We start from the raw sequence: 21211 nt of genomic DNA, 5'->3' as shown, positions 1-21211 counted from the left end.
AGGGAGAACGCCAGTTATCTCTGATACAGACAGCAGAAGTGACGGTTCTTTTATCCAATTAGTATTTAGCTGTTCATCCGACACCTTCTCACTGTATATTCACTGCCTAAGGGCACACATCCAGACCAGGGGCTTAACCTACATCTGTACATTTCTCTTTTTTTCGGCACTATTTACACACATTACAACAGGGCAGAGCCGTAATGAGACTTTTTGGTGCCCTGTGCCAGAGAACAATGGTACCCCCCCTCCCATTTTTTAAATAGGGACATAAGATAGTACACCTATGGCCTCATGGGGAAGAGATAGGGGAGACCAGGAGATGCTGGGGATAAATAGGGACATAATATAGTGCACCTGAGAGAGGGCCATGGCCTCATGGGGAAGGGCCAGGAAAGAGATAGGGGAGGCCAGGAGATGCTGGGGATACATAGGGACATAATATAGTGCACCTGAGAGAGGGCCATGGCCTCATGGGGAAGGGCCAGGAAAGAGATAGGGGAGGCCAGGAGATGCTGGGGATACATAGGGACATAATATAGTGCACCTGAGAGAGGGCCATGGCCTCATGGGGAAGGGCCAGGAAAGAGATAGGGGAGGCCAGGAGATGCTGGGGATACATAGGGACATAATATAGTGCACCTGAGAGAGGGCCATGGCCTCATGGGGAAGGGCCAGGGAAGAGATAGGGGAGGCAAGGAGATGCTGGGGATAAATAGGGACATAATATAGTGCACCTGAGAGAGGGCCATGGCCTCATGGGGAAGGGCCAGGGAAAAGATAGGGGAGGCCAGGAGATGCTGGGGATAAATAGGGACATAATATAGTGCACCTGAGAGAGGACCATGGCCTCATGGGGAAGGGCCAGGGAAGAGATAGGGGAGGCCAGGAGATGCTGGGGATGAAATAGGGACATAATATAGTGCACCTGAGAGAGGGCCATGGCCTCATGGGGAAGGGCCAGGGAAGAGATAGGGGAGGCCAGGAGATGCTGGGGATAAATAGGGACATAATATAGTGCACCTGAGAGAGGGTCATGGCCTCATGGGGAAGGGCCAGGGAAGAGATAGGGGAGGCCAGGAGATGCTGGGGATAAATAGGGACATAATATAGTGCACCTGAGAGAGGGCCATGGCCTCATGGGGAAGGGCCAGGGAAGAGATAGGGGAGGCCAGGAGATGCTGGGGATAAATAGGGACATAATATAGCGCACCTGAGAGAGGGCCATTGCCTCATGGGGAAGGGCCAGGGAAGAGATAGGGGAGGCCAGGAGATGCTGGGGATAAATAGCGACATAATATAGTGCACCTGAGAGAGGGCCATGGCCTCATGGGGAAGGGCCAGGGAAGAGATAGGGGAGGCCAGGAGATGCTGGGGATAAATAGCGACATAATATAGTGCACCTGAGAGAGGGCCATGGCCTCATGGGGAAGGGCCAGGGAAGAGATAGGGGAGGCCAGGAAATGCTGGGGATAAATAGCGACATAATATAGTGCACCTGAGAGAGGGCCATGGCCTCATGGGGAACGGCCAGGGAAGAGATAGGAGAGGCCAGGAGATGCTGGGGATAAATAGGGACATATTATAGTGCACCTGAGAGAGGGCCATGGCCTCATGGGGAAGGGCCAGGGAAGAGATAGGGGAGGCCAGGAGATGCTGGGGATAAATAGGGACATAATATAGCACACCTGAGAGAGGGCCATGGCCTCATGGGGAAGGGCCAGGGAAGAGATAGGGGAGGCCAGGAGATGCTGGGGATAAATAGGGACATAATATAGCGCACCTGAGAGAGGGCCATGGCCTCATGGGGAAGGGCCAGGGAAGAGATAGGGGAGGCCAGGAGATGCTGGGGATAAATTGGGACATAATATAGCGCACCTGAGAGAGGGCCATGGCCTCATGGGGAAGGGCCAGGGAAGAGATAGCGGAGGCCAGGAGATGCTGGGGATAAATAGGGACATAATATAGCGCACCTGAGAGAGGGCCATGCCCTCATGGGGAAGGGCCAGGGAAGAGATAGGGGAGGCCAGGAGATGCTGGGGATAAATAGGGACATAATATAGCGCACCTGAGAGAGGGCCATGGCCTCATGGGGAAGGGCCAGGGAAGAGATAGGGGAGGCCAGGAGATGCTGGGGATAAATAGCAACATATTATAGTGCACCTGAGAGTGGGCCATGGCCTCATGGGGAAGGGCCAGGGAAGAGATAGGGGAGGCCAGGAGATGCTGGGGATAAATAGCGACATAATATAGTGCACCTGAGAGAGGGCCATGGCCTCATGGGGAAGGGCCAGGGAAGAGATAGGGGAGGCCAGGAGATGCTGGGGATAAATAGCGACATAATATAGTGCACCTGAGAGAGGGCCATGGCCTCATGGGGAAGGGCCAGGGAAGAGATAGGGGAGGCCAGGAAATGCAGGGGATAAATAGCGACATAATATAGTGCACCTGAGAGAGGGCCATGGCCTCATGGGGAACGGCCAGGGAAGAGATAGGAGAGGCCAGGAGATGCTGGGGATAAATAGGGACATAATATAGTGCACCTGAGAGAGGGCCATGGCCTCATGGGGAACGGCCAGGGAAGAGATAGGAGAGGCCAGGAGATGCTGGGGATAAATAGGGACATAATATAGTGCACCTGAGAGAGGGCCATGGCCTCATGGGGAAGGGCCAGGGAAGAGATAGGGGAGGCCAGGAGATGCTGGGGATGAAATAGGGACATAATATAGTGCACCTGAGAGAGGGCCATGGCCTCATGGGGAACGGCCAGGGAAGAGATAGGAGAGGCCAGGAGATGCTGGGGATAAATAGGGACATAATATAGTGCACCTGAGAGAGGGCCATGGCCTCATGGGGAAGGGCCAGGGAAGAGATAGGGGAGGCCAGGAGATGCTGGGGATAAATAGGGACATAATATAGCACACCTGAGAGAGGGCCATGGCCTCATGGGGAAGGGCCAGGGAAGAGATAGGGGAGGCCAGGAGATGCTGGGGATAAATAGGGACATAATATAGCGCACCTGAGAGAGGGCCATGGCCTCATGGGGAAGGGCCAGGGAAGAGATAGGGGAGGCCAGGAGATGCTGGGGATAAATTGGGACATAATATAGCGCACCTGAGAGAGGGCCATGGCCTCATGGGGAAGGGCCAGGGAAGAGATAGGGGAGGCCAGGAGATGCTGGGGATAAATAGGGACATAATATAGTGCACCTGAGAGAGGGCCATGGCCTCATGGGGAAGGGCCAGGGAAGAGATAGGGGAGGCCAGGAGATGCTGGGGATAAATAGCGACATAATATAGTGCACCTGAGAGAGGGCCATGGCCTCATGGGGAAGGGCCAGGGAAGAGATAGGGGAGGCCAGGAGATGCTGGGGATAAATAGGGACATAATATAGTGCACCTGAGAGTGGGCCATGGCCTCATGGGGAAGGGCCAGGGAAGAGATAGGGGAGGCCAGGAGATGCTGGGGATAAATAGGGACATAATATAGTGCACCTGAGAGTGGGCCATGGCCTCATGGGGAAGGGCCAGGGAAGAGATAGGAGAGGCCAGGAGACAAGTACTGTGACTCTGCAGGCCGTACCCCACTATTACCAAGTACTGTGACTCTGCAGGCGTTACCCCACTATTACCAAGTACTGTGACTCTGCAGGCCTTACCCCACTATTACCAAGTGGGTAAATCCATGGGCCGTAGCCTACAGTGTGTCCATAACACGCAAGTACTTTCTGCAGTGAATGGTGATTAGTTGATAAATAATACTATTAAGCAATAGTTAGTCGTTTTTGTAGAACTTGAGTGTGTTCATCAATAGCACGAGCAGAAGAGCAAGAAATTGCTAGCATTGAAGTTTCTGCATCCAGTCATGATGATGATACTAGTCCCTCACTGTCATCTAAAACCAATGCTCAAGGGTGTAGAGGGTTAAAAAATCAGGGCAACTGAAATGTAAAAAAAAAATTGATTTTACATGAGTAAAGACAATAACACCTCTATTAAAGGGAAAGGTTAGTGCAGAAAAAAAGAAAATTGGGAACATACTGTACCATTTACCACACGCAGTGGCAAGGACATGCTCAGGCCTTGGCCTTTATTTCTGAGTGGTGGTTCTGCTACTGTCGGTGAGGCATCTTCTGCCCCTCATCACGATGAGACTTTTCCACTCAGACTTTAGAAAAAGTGTAAAAAACTGAAATGGGTGGTTTCCTGCATATTCTGCCTGATAGAGACCCCTCAGTGTGTTATTGCTGCAGTCCTGCTAGTCCCAAGCTTGCTCCCAGGAACTCTGAACCTTCCCCTGGACTCTGGTGGTTTACTTATGCCACACTGTATACTCTGACTGCAGATGCCATGCTGCCCACAAAGCTGCTGCGTCCTCAGCCTGTCCTCGATATCTCCTCCAGCCCGGTGTGTGTATCTGTGTGTGTCTGTCTGTCTGTCTGTGTGTGTATGTGTGTGTGTGTGTGTCTGTGTGTGCCTGATTATCGCTGCAGCACACGTTATCTATTTCTATAAATGACCAGCGTCCTTAGATGAGCTGTTACCAGTGTTTCCCCAATGTTTCCCGTCACACTTACACTGTGTATTGTCTGCAGACACATCCCAGCTTCTATGCACATCACCAGTACTGTTATAAGTTACATCACTCAGCGGTCCTAACACTTCTGTCTTTCTCTGTACTAATTACCAGCAACAATTAATCAATATGAAATTGGATCTATTTATGGGAAACTGATTTATTATAATAATAAACATGCTAGCTACAAAGTATACTGTGTATAAGTCAGTGTGAGAGGATACATGGTTCTATATGTGTGATTGTATGTGAATGAGGATCTGTTACTTTGGGTGTGCATTGAAAGATCTACAGAATATTAATAGACAGTAAATAGGTCGACACCAGAAAGTCAACAAACAAATGATGACATGGTCAAAAGGATGACTGTTAAATGGTTGACAAGGTCAACATGATAACATTTTCAACAGGGTGAACAGGTCGACATAGAAAAGGTTGACACATGGTTTAATTGTTATTTTAACCATAAACCTCACCTTAACCCTCCAAGTAGTGCCTAACCCTACTTCTAGTGTCTAACCCTAACCATCCCCTTCCGCAGCCTAACCCTAACACTGATTCTAACCCTAACCATCCACCTCCGCAGCCTAACCCTAACACTCATTCTAACCCTAACCATCCCCTTCCGCAGCATAACCCTAACACTGATTCTAACCCTAACCATCCCCTTCCGCAGCCTAACCCTAACACTGATTCTAACCCTGACCATCCCCTTCCGCAGCCTAACCCTAACACTGATTCTAACCCTAACCATCCCCTTCCGCAGCCTAACCCTAACACTCATTCTAACCCTAACCATCCCCTTCCGCAGCCTAACCCTAACACTGATTCTAACCCTAACCATCCCCTTCCGCAGCCTAACCCTAACACTGATTCTAACCCTAACCATCCCCTTCCGCAGCCTAACCCTAACACTGATTCTAACCCTGACCATCCCCTTCCGCAGCCTAACCCTAACACTCATTCTAACCCTGACCATCCCCTTCTGCAGCCTAACCCTAACACTCATTCTAACCCTGACCATCCCCTTCCGCAGCCTAACCCTAACACTCATTCTAACCCTAACCATCCCCTTCCGCAGCATAACCCTAACACTCATTCTAACCCTAACCATCCCCTTCCACAGCATAACCCTAACACTCATTCTAACCCTAACCATCCCCTTCCGCAGCCTAACCCTAACACTCATTCTAACCCTAACCGTCCCCTTCCGCAGCATAACCCTAACACTCATTCTAACCCTAACCGTCCCCTTCCGCAGCATAACCCTAACACTCATTCTACCCCTAACCATCCCCTTCCGCAGCATAACCCTAACACTCATTCTAACCCTAACCATCCCCTTCCGCAGTATAACCCTAACCTACCTGAAAAATGATGAAAAACCAAGTGTCAAGCTTTTCTGTGTGTCAGCATTTTGAGCTTTTCAACCATTTGCATGTTGACCTATTTAGTGCATATCTATACACTGTATATTGGATGATGATAGGATACATTAGAAGGACAATAGAGGAGCACAGGGGATGACTGGCTGAGTATGAGTGAGGTCACAGATACAGGAGGGTTAGAGGACATTACATTAGAGAGAGTGTAAGCTGGGGAGAAGATCTGAGGTAACATGAGATGATGATATGATACATTAGAAGGACAATAGAGGAGCACAGGGGATGACTGGCTGAGTATGAGTGAGGTCACAGATACAGAAGGGTTAGAGGACATTACATTAGAGAGAGTGTAAGCTGGGGAGAAGATCTGAGGTAACATATGGGATGATGACTTGATACATTAAAAGGACAATAGAGGAGCACAGGGGATGACTGGCTGAGTATTAGTGAGGTCTGGGTAGACACTTTGAAGAGTAATCTGGATGTGGTTTCTTTGTTACAGTCCTGTCCTATGCTGGCGCCTTCTTTGTGGACACTGAGAAGCCGATCATCTTCCAGAACAGTGATCGTAGCTTTGGATACCAGGTTGCACAGCTGGATAAATGGTGAGAGAGGATGATTGTTCCCCTCCCCTATAGGGTGGATTATGCAGGCTTCATAACCTCAGCACTAAGACGTTGTCCTACAGTATTTGTGTCTCATTACAGGGTAATTGTCAGTGCTCCCCTCCATAAAGTGTCGACTAATAAAACGGGACAGTTATATCGCTGTGATCCTGGGACCAATGGCTGTACTCCTATCACAATCACCGGTAATAATCTACATGTTTTCTTGGACTGTTCACATTCTCATAAGCCATCAGACTATAAGGTAACCTCTAGGTGGCAGCAAACTCTTATACCCACTTCGTACAATGGTGTAAATGTCATAGATTATTTTCTAGAATCCAACAGGTGACTATCATAGGCCCAGCAAATGGTTCAGCGTGGAGGAAGAGTGCTTCTCAGTGTGGAGGTACAGTGGTCCTCAGCATGGAGGGAGAGAGATTCTCAGTGTGGTGGTACAGCGGCCCTAAGCATGGAGGGAGAGTGCTTCTCAGTGTGGTGGTACAGCGGCCCTCAGCATGGAGAGAGAACGCTCCTCAGTGTGGTGGTACAGCAGCCCTCAGAATGGAGGGAGAGTGCTTCTCAGTGTGGTGGTACAGTGGCCATCAGCATGGAGGGAGAGAGCTTCTAAGTGTGGTGGTACAGCAGCCCTCAGCATGGAGGGAGAGAGCTTCTCAGTGTGGCGGTACTGCAGCCTCAGCATGGAGGGAGAGAGCTTCTCAGTGTGCTTTTACAGCAGCCCTCAGCATGGAGGGAGAGAGCTTCTCAGTGTGGTAGTACAGCAGCCCTCAGCATGGAGGGAGAGAGCTTCTCAGTGTGGTAGTACAGCAGCCCTCAGCATGGAGGGAGAGTGCTTCTCAGTGTGGAGGTACAGTGGCCCTCAGCATGGAGGGAAAGTGCTTCTCACTTTGGAGGTACAGTGGCCCTCAGCATGGAGGGAGAGAGCTTCTCAGTGTGATGGTACAGTGGCCCTCAGCATGGAGGGAGAGTGCTTCTCAGTGTGATGGTACAGGAGCCCTCAGCATGGAGGGAGAGTGCTTCTCAGTGTGGTGGTACAGCAGCCCTCAACATGGAGGGAGAGAGCTACTCAATGTGGAGGTACAGCGGCCCTCAGCATGGAGGGAAAGTGCTTCTCACTTTGGAGGTACAGTGACCCTCAGCATGGAGGGAGAGTGCTTCTCAGTTTGGAGGTACAGTGACCCTCAGCATGGAGGGAGAGGGCTTCTCAGTTTGGAGGTACAGTGACCCTCAGCATGGAGGGAGAGTGCTGCTCAGTTTGGAGGTACAGTGACCCTCAGCATGGAGGGAGAGTGCTTCTCAGTTTGGAGGTACAGTGACCCTCAGCATGGAGGGAGAGTGCTTGTCAGTGTGGAGGTACGGTGGTCCTCAGCATGGAAGGAAAGTACGTCTCAGTGTACCAGCAATGTGGCTCTTGGCATGTAGGAAAAGTGGTTGGGTTACTTTCAGAACGTCCTAGTACTTCTGCTCTAAGTGTTGTTCCAGGAATAAGGCTAATTCTACACTGACAAATTACAGTCTGCTCTCTGAAAGAAAAACTGAATAAGCAATTTTACAGATATAAAGGTCATCTTTAGAAATATACACAAATACTAATATACAGTAAGGGGCACTGTTGCCTCAGTTATTAGTTTTGTAAATAGCATCTTGTTACAATATATACATGGATTAAGAAACAAGGTTAAATAACATTTGGAGAAAGTATAATCAAGAAATGTAAGTTCACAAACTCTTCACTACAAGTACCTGCTGTCTGCATAACCAGGATATTCATCACTGGACTCTGGCCCTGATTCTGAGCCGGACGCTGTGACAGAGCCGAGATCTCTCCCACCGACATCACTCCTGATGTTAGTGGGGCCGCCCCCAAATGGAGGCGTTCACATGGGAACGCCTCCATTTGGGCAGCCACTCCCCTGGCCCGCCCACCAAAGGGGGCGAGCTCTCACTCAACATCGACAGCTCGCCCTCTTTGTTGCGAGACTCGGAGCGATGGAGTGCCCGTCGCTATCCGGCTCTCGCGCATGACTGAGCCGGCTCCGTCGTGCGCATGCGCACTGGCCCACTATCAACCCGATTGCGAGCAATCATATTGCTCATATTGGTGCTGACTCTCTGGCTTCACAATCACCTCATAGCATTCTGTATTCTGTGCCAATTTCAGTTTATTTCGAAAGGTGCATACACACACGATTTAGTTAATGAACGATTTTAGTAAATGATTTTCATTAATTTTTCAAGCGAAAAATTAACGAAAATCGGTTACTAAAATCGTTCATTAACTAAATGTAATGAACGATTTTTGCATATTCCCTTACTGAAAATCGTTGAGTTGGTCAGTCTGACTAAACTACAAACGTGAACCCGCATGAATGATAATCGTTCATCGTTTTTACTCGAGTTTTTCAGTGATTGAACGATAAACGATATCAGTAACAATAATTGTTCAAAAAATCATTGTGTGTTTATGCACCTTTAGAAATAATGGGCCTGATTCAGAGCCACTCGTAAGCGGCAGCTCGTTCGCTCCGAGCGATGTTTGCCCAACTGCGCATGCGTACGGATCGTTATACGCATGCGCGAACCAGTCAGTGCGGCCGAAATTCATGTGCTCGCAAAATAGCGAATGCCTGCTATTTTGATTGACAGAATGAGGCGTATGTGGGTGGTAACAGGGGAAGGTGCTTGAAAACGGGGAGTGGAGATTCGATCGCAGGCGTGCTTAAAGGTCAAAACGGGCGTTTTATGGGTGTGCATAATTAATACAGCAGCGTCATTGACCACGTCACTGGGTTTTTTTTTAGCCAGAACTGCTCGCAAAATTGTGGCAGCAAAAACCAACCACAAGAATAGCGAGCAGCTCATAACCTGTTCTATGTACTCGATTAATCTAATAATTAGCGGACATGACGTAGGATGCGAGCGGCCAGGGGGCGTAGTTATCCAAAAAACGACCGCTAGTTTTGTTTGCTCGTTCAGACCTAGAGGCGTGAACAGACCGCAAACAGCGAACGGTTCATTTGAATAGCCACCCCTATTTTCTGGACTAGCGAACGGCTCTGAATCAGGCCCAATGTCTTCCTATTGTAGTTCATTGCCTAGCCTGTCATCTGTTTTCTAATACAGTTTACGTTAAAATTCAATTTATTCCCCATTAAATCTCCACTTTTCCTCAGCTCAGTAATAAAGTTTGGTAATTGTGTAGGCACCTTTTCCTCCACTGTACTATTACTTGTTCTGCAAATCTCCTGCACTCTCTCTCTCTCACATTCATACTTTATTCCTACATCTAGTTTTTCTCCCCCTATTCAACTCATCCACACCATGACCATGTGTTCTTCTACTTCCCCCTCCACTCAGTGTCTACCTAATCCTCTGCTCTGCCCCTTTCTTCCACCTTTATCAATTTCTCCTTGTCTCCTCCTCCTTCCCTTATCTCCCCTCCTCTGTATGCCTTCCTCCCTCTCTCCCATTACTCAACTTTCATTCTATTCTACCCCTCCTGGGTCCTACCAGCCCACTGCTAATCCCTCCTCCAAACCATGTCACCCCACCCCACCTCCATCCACATCTCATTAAACTACCTCCCTGTCCACTGCCTACAGGTTTCCCTCCTAGTACTGGTGCCCGCACAATCTCTCCACTACATTCATCTATGTCACTCAAATTAATCTCACCTTCTCGTTATAGCAAACTTGATAATCTCATTCACATTTCCCCCACAAACACTATCCCTCTATCCTGTGCCTTCTGGAATGCCAGATCAGTCTGTAATAAATTAGTTCCCACCCATGACCTTTTCATCTCCAAAAACTTGCATCTCCTAGCCATTATTCAAACCTGGATTTCACCCTCTTACACCACTTCCCCTGTTGTTCTCTCCTCTGGGGCCTTACCTTCGCTCACATCCCTCAGCCTGGGGGTCACCATGGTGGTGGTGTAAGAGTCCTTCTATCCCCAGGTTACTCCTACCCCCTGGAACCATCCCTTACTTTCTCTACATTTGAGGTTCATGCTATACGCCTCTTCCAGCCAGTACACCTGAGAGCAGTTGTCATTTACTGTCCCTCCCTCCAAATTCCTTGAAAACTTTCACTCCTCTGACCTTCCCTCCATTATCTTAGGTGACTTCAATATTCCAATTGATATGCCCACAGAATCCTCTGCCTCCAAACTCCTCACATCTTTACTTGGACTTCCTTACCCTCCCATGTGAGTGGGCATTTGCTTGACCTGGTCTTCACCCACCATTGTGATATTTCTGATTACTCCAATTCCCCATTCCTGATCTCTGACCATCACCACCTCTCTTTTAACCTATCCCTCTCTCCTACCCCTCCTCTATCTTCTAAGGCCACCATCACTAAGCGTAACATTGAGGCTATTGACACCATTTATTTTTATTCCCTGCTTGACTCACTTATCTCCCCTATCCTGTCTCTCTCCTGCCCTGAACAAGCCGCTTTCCTATACAATGCTTCCCTTACTTCTGCTCTGGACTCTGTTGCACCAGTGATCACTACTCACCCTCGCAGATCCACACCTCAACCCTGGCATTCCAAATGCACTAGATACAAACCAATGAGCAACAGTGGAGAAGATCACTCTCTAAGGCAGATTTTCTCCATTTCAAATTTATGCTTTCATCCTAAAGTGCTGCCCTTTCCCTCTCTGAATAGTTATATTTCAAGAACCTCATCTCCTCCCAGTCCTCAAATCCCCAAATCTTCACCACCTTCAACTCCCTCCTCTGCTCACTCCCTCCTTGCCTCCCCTCTGCCACCTACTTTACATCTAAAATGTTTCCATACATCAGGACATCATATCCCACCAGTCCCCCAGCTTTCCACCTCCTCCTTTCCCAGATCACCCCTCCCCATCCATATTACCAAATCTGACATCCTTCTCCCCTGTATCTGAAGAGGAAGTCATGGCCCTCATCTGGTCCTCCCCCCCCCCTTCCACCTTCCCCCTTGACCCCATCTTTTCATGTCTCCACTGCTACCTCTCTCCTTCTGCTTGCTACCATCTTGCCCACCTGTTCTTCTCCTTCTCATCAGGCACTGTCCCTTCTACATTCAAACATGCTCTTGTCTCCCCATTCTTAAAAAACCTACCCTTGATCCTAACATTCTCTCCAACTACTGTCCCATCTCTCTCCTCCCTTTTGCCTCCAGGCTCCTTGAGCATGTTGTTTACAACCGCCTTACCACCTTTCTTTCTTCCCACTCCCTCCTTGACCCTTTTCTCTCTGGCTTCCATTCTCTCCACTCCACTGAAACTGCCCTCATAAAAGTCAGCAATGCCCTCCTTGTTGCTAAAACCAAGGGCCACTACTTTCTGCTCATTCTCCTTGACCTCTTTGCCACTTTTGACACTGTGGACCACCCTTTCCTGCTGCAAACCCTTCACTCCCTTGGTCTACGTGACACTGTCCCCTCCTGGCTGTCTTCCTATCTCTCTGACCGATCCTTCTCTGTCACCTTTCATGACTCCTCTCCCCCCCCCACAGCCTCTTACAGTAGGTGTTCCCCAAAGTTCTGTTCTGGGACCTCTCCTATGCTCACTCTATATGTCCTCACTAGGTGAACTCATCAACTCTTTTGACCTCCATTATCATCTCTATGCTGATGATACTCAAATCTACTCCTACTTCCTTGACCACTCTTCCTCTCCCCTCACTCGTATCTCCAACTGTGTCTCTGCTGTCTCTTCTTGGATGTCCCAGCAATTTCTTAAACTTAATATGTCTAAGACTGAGCTGATCATTTTCCCTCCCTCCAACATATATAACAAATAAAGTAATAAACATAAATGAAACTGTTGATTGATTATAGTCCGGTCTATAACCTGACAACATAAATAGCCCAGATCCAGGCCTGATAGGTGGGTAATGAAACTTTGAAACAAACATTGGTGTGCTAATATACAAATGCTGTCTAGTATAAATGCTTACAGCTGACACATGAGGGGTTCTGTGTATACCCTCAAATAGAGGAACTAAAAAGTGTCTGCGCTAGTATCAACACTCATATTCCCAAAAGTTGTTACTTAATAATCAATTTATTATACAAACATTATAATGAACTGCAGTTCAAACATTAGAACATACTTAATAACGTATTAAAATACGCAGAGTAACCATATGTATCGCTATTAAATTGCCTTCACAACTTGCATCACCTGATCTATGGTATACCATAATGTAATGACCCTTTTAAAGTCCTGATATATATGTAAAATAATCATGGTGTTAAATGTCTTCTTTTACAAGCTGTCCACGTTTATATAATTAAACCCGGAATTAGCAATGCTCATAGAGATAAAGATAGGACTTCCAGCCCGTATATTAGTGGTAAAATGAGAGAAGTAATAGTCACCAGACCAAGGACAAATGTTGTAGATAAACGGCCAGAAGGCTATAGATACCAGCAGCACGTTTCCTCTATGACCGATTATGCTCCTATACCTCTCCACTCGGCAGCACACCCTGGTGTCTCCCCCACTCGGCAGCACACACACCCCGGTGTCTCCCCCACTCGGCAGCACACACACCCCGGTGTCTCCCCCACTCGGCAGCGCACACACCCCGGTGTCTCCCCCACTCGGCAGCACACACACCCCGTTGTCTCCCCCACTCGGCAGCGCACACACCGGTGTCTCCCCCACTCGGCAGCACACACACCGGTGTCTCCCCCACTCGGCAGCGCACACACTGGTGTCTCCCCCACTCGGCAGCGCACACACCCCAGTGTCTCCCCCACTCGGCAGCGCACACACCCCAGTGTCTCCCCCACTCGGCAGCGCACACACCCCAGTGTCTCCCCCACTCGGCAGCGCACACACCCCAGTGTCTCCCCCACTCGGCAGCACACACCCCAGTGTCTCCCCCACTCTGCATCACACACACACCGGTGTCTCCCCCACTCGGCCCCGATCAGGTGGGTGTGTAATTATGCTGCAACTCCCAGAGCGCTGAGTCCGGCTGTTATCCGCCCTCAGAGGTTGCATGTGCAGATAGAAAGCGATGGTCACAGATCTCTTTTAGCCACAAATAGTGGTCGCTGTGTGTACTATGCGGTCTTGATATTGATAATTACCATTGGCGTCCACAGCCAGATAAAGTCCAGTATCAAGTATCTTACAGTCCACAATATGTACAGTAGGTACCCTTGACCAGTGGTGTAACTAGGGTATATGGCGCCCAGGGCAAAATTAAAAATGGAGCCCCACCCCCCACGCTATGTGCATGTGCAAAAAAAATGTGCGTGGTCACATGCCACAAGGGGTGTGGTCACTGAAAAATCGGGCATGGCAACATGACACACCCCTTTCTCGTCACTCTGGAAACATTCCTTTCCATTACATATGCACCTCAATGCCCCGAGTAGTAGTGCCCCTTATGCAATGTCCCCAGTAGCAGTGCCCCATGTAGTAGTGCCCTTTATACAGTGCCTCCTTATACTGTGTCCCCCTATGCAGTGCCCCTTACAAAGTCCCCCCTATGCAGTGCCCCCAGTAGTGATCCCCCTATGCTGTGCCCCCGTATACAGTGCCTTCCGTAGTGCTCCCAGCCAGTAGTGCATAACAGACAGACAGACACAAACACTCACTAACTTACCTGAATCCCCGCTCCTGCTCCTCCGTCCTCCCGCTCGGTACTATGGGAGAGACTTCATGACGTCACTCCCATCACCCACTGCAGGAGACGGAAGGTGGAGCTCAGCTCTGGCAGTGGGCGCAGCAGCCAAAGAGAGTCTGTCTGACTCTCATTGGCTGCTGAAACACACACACTGCTGCCAGATAGTACGAGTGAACTACCCTGCGCCGATGTGTGTGTAACTGTGTAGTGTGCACCATACTCACTGCAGTCTGCCTTACACTGAGTAACTAGGGCGGGCCTGTACCAAGGCCAGCCCCCCCCCCTTGCGCCACCTGTCCCACGATGCCCAGGCCACAAGCCCCGGCGACCCTGCCCTAGTTACGCCACTGCCTTTGACACATTTCTCCCGTCTCACAGGGTTTTGTTCAAAAGGCAACAGGATATCTCTCCCCAGATGGATTGTGATTTATACTGCATATAGCCGATGGGCTTATTCTCAGCCTCAGTTCTATTGCATCAATTACTATAGAAAAATATAAAAAAATAATCAGCTTTTGGGAATTTTAAAGGACCCACACATCTCAGTCTCCCATACTGTATGTCCAACATTATGATGGATATAGAGACAAAGAAATCCCATATTAATTCCACAATTCAAACTTTACAATACACATTTAGATGTCCATTTTACTCCTTACTTATCAGACTAAATCGTAACCTTCATCCAAAATATACAAAAGGTTGTGAAGTATTTATACCACTTTAATTAACCTTTTTGATCCTTTATTTAAAAATCCATTTCAATTGTTTAATTTAAACCCTCTGGAAACATTGTATGTAATGTGTGTATCCAAAAGGCTTCACGGATGCAAAGACTTCGGTACCTGTCCCCCCCTCTTGGAGTAGGGGCAAAAGATTCTATACCCACAAATTTTAAGCCCATTGGGTTTGTAGAATGGACCAGTGTCTATAAACACTCTCCTTTTCATACCCATTAAGGTATTCTTTCCGTTTTCATAAAATCTAATCCCAAGAGAACTAGTCATCTGCCCAATATACTTCAGTTTACAGGTCACGCAAGCAAGTAAATGATCTATGTACTATTACAATTTATAAACACTCTTACTGGAAATTTTCTCTCCATGTCTTTGGTGGTATAAAAAACCAATAAAACCACATGTGACACAAAGAGTGTGACCACATATAAAGCACCCGGACATCTTTGGAGGTAAAACAGAAATGTTAACAATTACACAACTTTATTTCTTTTGTTTATTCCTGAAGAAACTAGGGGCCAATATGTTATTTACATTACAGTTGGACCTGACTCCAGTTCAGGCTTCAAGAGTGGACCCATCTGTAGTATCCTAAAGTTCTTATTCAAGTTGTTTTTGATTCGCCATGCACAACTATTATATCTAGAGACAAAAATATTAGATTTATCTTTATGGTCTATAGATTCCATTTAGTTGAGGGATTTAATAATTCCATCCTATTAATACATGATACAGAATTCAAGGTCTCCTGTAATACCGGTTCAGGATAGTTCTTTTCGAACATCTAGTTGGGATACCCAGTGCCGTTTATCTACAACATTTGTCCTTGGTCTGGTGCATATTACAACTAATATATGGGCTGGATATTTTAAAATATTCACAGGTGGAGCTAATTATTTCACTTGTGATTCTGTGAGGAGACCTGGAAAACATGCACTGTTTGGGGTCCTGAGAACCTCTGTGTTATGGTATACTGGATATGAGGTGATGCATTTTGTGGAAGCAATTTAATAGCGATACATATTGTTACTCTGTGTATTTTAATACGTTATTAACTATGTTCTAATGTTTGAACTGCAGTCCATTTTTATGTTTGTATAATAAATTATAAAGTAACCGCTTATGAGTGTTGATAATAGCGCAGACACTTTTTCTTTTTTTGGTAATGAAACTTAACCCGCTTGTCCCGATCCATAGTGTCCTCCGTCTCCCTGGGTGGCCAGATGTGAGCACATCCTTGTCTGTGTGACTCTGCAGTGGTGACTGGGAACTTGCTGTAGTACTTTGCAGTGTTGTGAGCTCGGCAGGGAGCTGTGTGTTATTATGAGGGGTGTTATTTGGGGCTATCACTCCCCCTTCTCCCTGACCCTGAATCAGACACTGGACTCAGTGGTGGCCATAAAAAAATGTATCATGGACGGCTCCCCTGGCCAGAGCAGGTGCCCGGGGCACAAGCTTTACCCGCTCCGCCAACTTCTACACCGCTGCCTGTGATAGATCACATGTAATGTTCTCACAAGACATAATATCACGTGTGTACTGGTGTCTGTGTGTATCTTATATGTGTTTGTTTTGCAGATTCTGAGGATAATACTAATATGTCGCTGGGACTCACTCTGACCACTGATGAAGGCTCATCTCAGATACTGGTAATAACCCTACATCCTCTCCCATTCATGGAGTGCTGTGGACAGATTTTGGACACTAAGGTCTCTAGTCATCATCACTTAATTTCTACAAAAGCAAAAGAAAAAGAACATTTTCATCTGCAATTATAGAAATGAAGTGTCCGGGCCATTCATCAATTTGGTAATTCAGGAGATATCGCAGAACCGCCCCATGGCATCAAAATAGTGCGAGATTTAAAGAGAGGGTTAAAGAATAATGAAAGCCTATGTGATAAGTCCTACATAAGGCTCTCTGGGCTGGCATTGGGGTACGGGGCTCTCTGGGCTGGTATTGGGGTGCGGGGCTCTCTGGGCTGGTATTGGGGTGCGGGGCTCTCTGGGCTGATATTGGGGTGCGGGGCTTTCTGGGCTGGTATTGGGGTGCGGGGCTCTCTGGCCTGGTATTGGGGTGCGGGGCTCTCTGGCCTGGTATTGGGGTACGGGGCTCTCTGGGCTGGTATTGGGGTGCGGGGCTCTCTGGGCTGGTATTGGGGTGCGGGGCTCTCTGGGCTGGTATTGGGGTGCGGGGCTCTCTGGGCTGGTATTGGGGTGCGGGGCTCTCTGGGCTGGTATTGGGGTGCGGGGCTTTCTGGGCTGGTATGGCTGGACTGCTTCATGGCATCATAATGTACACTTTTTCACTTCTTTAGTTTGTTTTTTATATATGTAGCACTTTACACACTGTTTATTGTCACCTCTTACTTATGTAGGATTTAACACATAGGCTTTCTTATTTATTATTCCTTAACCCTCACTTTAAATCTCACACTAGTGTGATGCCATGGGGCGGTTCTGCTGGGTTGGCCTGGGGGGTCCCGTGCCCTGTATTTGTTCCACAGGAGTGTTAGGGACCTGCCTGATAGAGGTCACCTGGACGCGGTGGGCAGGCCCATAATTATGGCCATTATTTTGCCAAGAACCTCTTATGCAATGTAGCAGTATTGTTATTAGGTTCAGCATAGGTAGAGTGTGCACTTGCATTTATCTATTTCTGCTTGCAGCACTACAAGTCCCAGCAGGTAGCACCTCACATTGTGCTTAGGGTGTGCAATCTAGGGCCCCTCCCCCTATACATCCACCAGACCTGCCTGTCTAACCATACTAATAAAATTAGAATCAGGACCCAGGGCTGTCTTTGAACCTCCCCTATCTTTTGGCCTAATAACAGTGTTAAAATCACCTCCAAAGACAATCTGCTGGGCCGTAAAAAGGAAATGTTTTATCTCCCCAAAGAGACATTTCCTGTCCCAGGATGACTGCGGCCCATAGGTGACATGACCTGAGACTGATTAACAGCTACCTGCCTGTAATTCTATAACCCTGTGCACAGTTACCATATCAGTAAAAAGTACTGCCACCCCACCGTACAGCTTGGATGCAAGAGACCAGTAGGAAGGCCCATGCCTCCACCAGTGCCGAAACTAGGATATCTGTCATCCGATGCAAGGCAGTAATTTTGTGCCCCCTCCATTCCTGTACCTGGATTTTGTCCTTAATCCTCCATAAGGCAGTGCACTAGTCAAACGTACCTAGTATAGTGACTTACATTATTCCACACACCATAATGCCCATTACATATTATACAACACACTGTAATGCCCATTACCAAAGTGCCACTTACATATTGGGATGTAGTTTGGAAGCCGACGGTCTAAATGCTGACCGCCGGCTTCCAGACTTTCTAATCCCGGTGTGGTACTACTGACAGGCGTCGAAAACTTTACGCCTATCATTAACCAGACACCGGAAGACAGATGCCTGGCATACCGAACAAACTTAGTGTGAGGCATCCCCCCGGGAGGGTTAGGTTTAGGATAGGGGAAGGGGGTTTAGGGTCAGGCACCCCCGGTGGGAGGTTAGGGTTAGGCACCCTCCTGGGAGACTTAGGTGTAGGCTGCGGGGAAGGGGGAGTTAGGTTTAGGTTGCGGGGAAAGGGGGGTTAGGGTTAGGCACCCCTAAGGGAGGGTTAGGGTTGGGGGGGGAAATTAGGTTAGCGATACTTACCTTAGGGACGATCGGGATTTTCACCCTTGGCAGGCTGCCACCGGGATTTGTACCGCCGGCGCTGCGTCCAGCGGTAATACCTACTACACCCTACATACTTGCCCCCGACACCATTTTATGCCCCACAGTAAGACTTCTAATTACTTTAAAATTACCTGCTTGTTTTCAGGGGTTTTATGCTCATTACCAGGTGTTCCATGCTCGTTTCCACGGGGTTACATGCTCGTTGACAGTGGGTTACATGGAAGAAGATGCAGCTTTCGGCATCTTCTCCCGGCACCGCCATCGTTCCTGGTACTTCTGGGAACGCTATGTGCATTGCGCTGGCCTAACAGACACTAGAGGTCCAGCAGGACCTCTAGCACCTGTCTCCTCCTTGGCGGCGGCCATTTTTGGATGGCACGTGTACCTCTAGCCCCCCCCCCCCTAGTTGCGGCCCTGCTTCCACTCGCTCTTTGCCCTGTGGAGGATGTCCATCCTACTGTACCTATTCTAGTCTCTTGCAAAAACAAAATATCAATCTCAATTGTATTGAAAAAATCAACGGCCATAAAACGTGTATGTTCGGAAGTTATGGAAGCCACAGAAGGAAAACCTTGCTCACTTTCCTTTACATCCATCCATGACCCCCTATTGGAAGACCTAGATCTTCTAGACTCCTTATCTTTGAGTTAGGTTTCCTTCTCTCCAATGACACCCTGTATGCCATCACCTTTGCCTGACACTTGGGACAGGTCACCCTTACTTTTTGAGGATCCAGTATCTGGTAGTTTGTGCTCGGACCTGGGAAGCAATCCTGCAGGTACCCCACTTGGGTTGATTATTGAACCTGAGGAGTTTATATCAATCTCTTCCTCCACCTCTACGTGTGGTGTTTCCTCTACTACCATTTTGACAAAAGGGTGATCCCTGCTTTCTACCCTTAAATCTCTAGTCACCTCCTCTTCTGTGCCTAATGGGTCCCAGTCTAATCCCTCTTTTGCGCCACTTTCCCCACTCTCATCCCGTTCTTCTACCGGTTAACTTTTTTTACCTTTGTCACCTACAGATGTTTGTTTCCCTGCTTTGCCTTCTGCTTACTAACTTTGGGGATAAATTGTAACTCTCCACCATTTCTTACCACCTCCCTTCTTCTTCTTCCTCCTCAGTGGAGACGGCATCAAACCTATTAGTGATTAGTAATTGCTTACCATCCCCCTTCCTCTTTTATTTCCCTTTTCTCACCTTTTGCAAATTAACTTCCTTACCCACTTCCTTAGCAGCCCTGGTTATTACTCCCACAAAGATCATTTCTGTCCCTAGGACCTCCTTCTCCTTCCTAGTGGTCTCCTCCCTCTGTTGTCTCTAACTCTCTATGCTGTGACTTGCCCAGGGGCACCTGCTATAGGGGTGACCTCCCTCCCCCCACATAAATTGCATTTGACATCATTACAATCTCTAGACACATGTCCCATATTCCCACATAATGTACATTTGGTGACATTACAGTCGCTACTCATGTGGTAAAAGTCTCCACATCTAAAGCAGGTGCGTTACCAGGGTAACAACACTGGACGCGATCACGGCCGATATAAGCCACAGAAGGCACATGGAAAAAAACTGTCTCCGTACTCTTTAGCTGTACCATGGCCGACCAAGCACCTCCCCAGACTCCCATTGTAATCCCAACCTTAATTAGATTGGACTGAACAGTACAAAGTTTGGATATTCAGAACAGAATGTCCTGGGCAGGTATTTATTAATTCCTCACCAAGAGTGTTAGTTTAACTTTGTCCTGTTTAGTAACTAGGTTTGCTTTATAGCTACTATATGGTCCTGAGGACCTGCATGCCGGCCACTTAGCCCAAAAATCCTGTAGGCCCTGGTAGGAGAAGAAGCTTACACCAAAGTCAGGTGTCTTTATAGGATGGATGCAGGCATACAGGTCTGAGGCACGGAAACCAAGGCTACATATCATTTCTAAAGAAATTTATTTCATTGGAACCTCGCCTGTCCCTGCCCATATAAACTGTAAGAGGTTTCTCCTGTTACTGACCTGACCAGGCCCAGCTGTTATCAGGGGAACATTCCTCGTCACACGTGGAGCTGCCACCATATTAGCATAAGACAGTTTGCACATTATCATTTGTAGTTTTATGTACAGAATTAGACACAGTGATATTATATGTCCCTTCTCATCTCTTCATTACTGATTAATTCAGCTGCAGAACTAACCTGGCATCTATCTGCCCATACACAGACAGACAATCACTTCCTTTGCCGCATCAGAGAAGGTACTCCTATCTAATGGGGGGCATCCACTAGACGATTTTATCCCTGTCCAACCTCTTAACGATTTTCCCTTGAAGTTTCCCTTGAAATGTGATCTTCCACTCTGAACGATTTGCAAAAGATCTAACAATAAACTAATGTTGTTTTAATCTGTGATTGAGAGCTTTCAGCTATAGTGGGCAGATAGTGGTTCATCGTTTGATCGTTCAGCGTGAACGATGTGTAAACGATTTGTAAGCAATCAAGTGAAATTGACCTGCATGTTCAGTCGATGGAGGGGACGATCAAACGACCAGCGGGAGCGCGC

At 47.9% G+C, this 21211-nt stretch overlaps 1 protein-coding gene across 2 annotated transcripts in view; it reads left to right on the top strand.

Moving 5' to 3' along the window:
• Positions 1 to 21211, top strand: part of LOC148525139 (integrin alpha-M-like) — a 225266-nt gene that overhangs the window by 72717 nt on the left and 131338 nt on the right. For both annotated transcript variants that reach the window (XM_088471181.1, XM_088471182.1), the window contains exons 2-4: positions 6463 to 6565; positions 6668 to 6771; positions 16541 to 16611. In XM_088471181.1, coding sequence (XP_088327307.1) covers positions 6463 to 6565; positions 6668 to 6771; positions 16541 to 16611 — 278 coding nt within the window. The remainder of the gene's footprint in view (positions 1 to 6462; positions 6566 to 6667; positions 6772 to 16540; positions 16612 to 21211) is intronic.

This window comes from Taudactylus pleione, unplaced genomic scaffold (genome assembly GCF_031769625.1).
Source record: "Taudactylus pleione unplaced genomic scaffold, aTauple2 ptg000112l, whole genome shotgun sequence".
NCBI lineage: Eukaryota > Metazoa > Chordata > Amphibia > Anura > Myobatrachidae > Taudactylus > Taudactylus pleione.
This window is presented reverse-complemented; position numbering and strand designations above follow the sequence as displayed.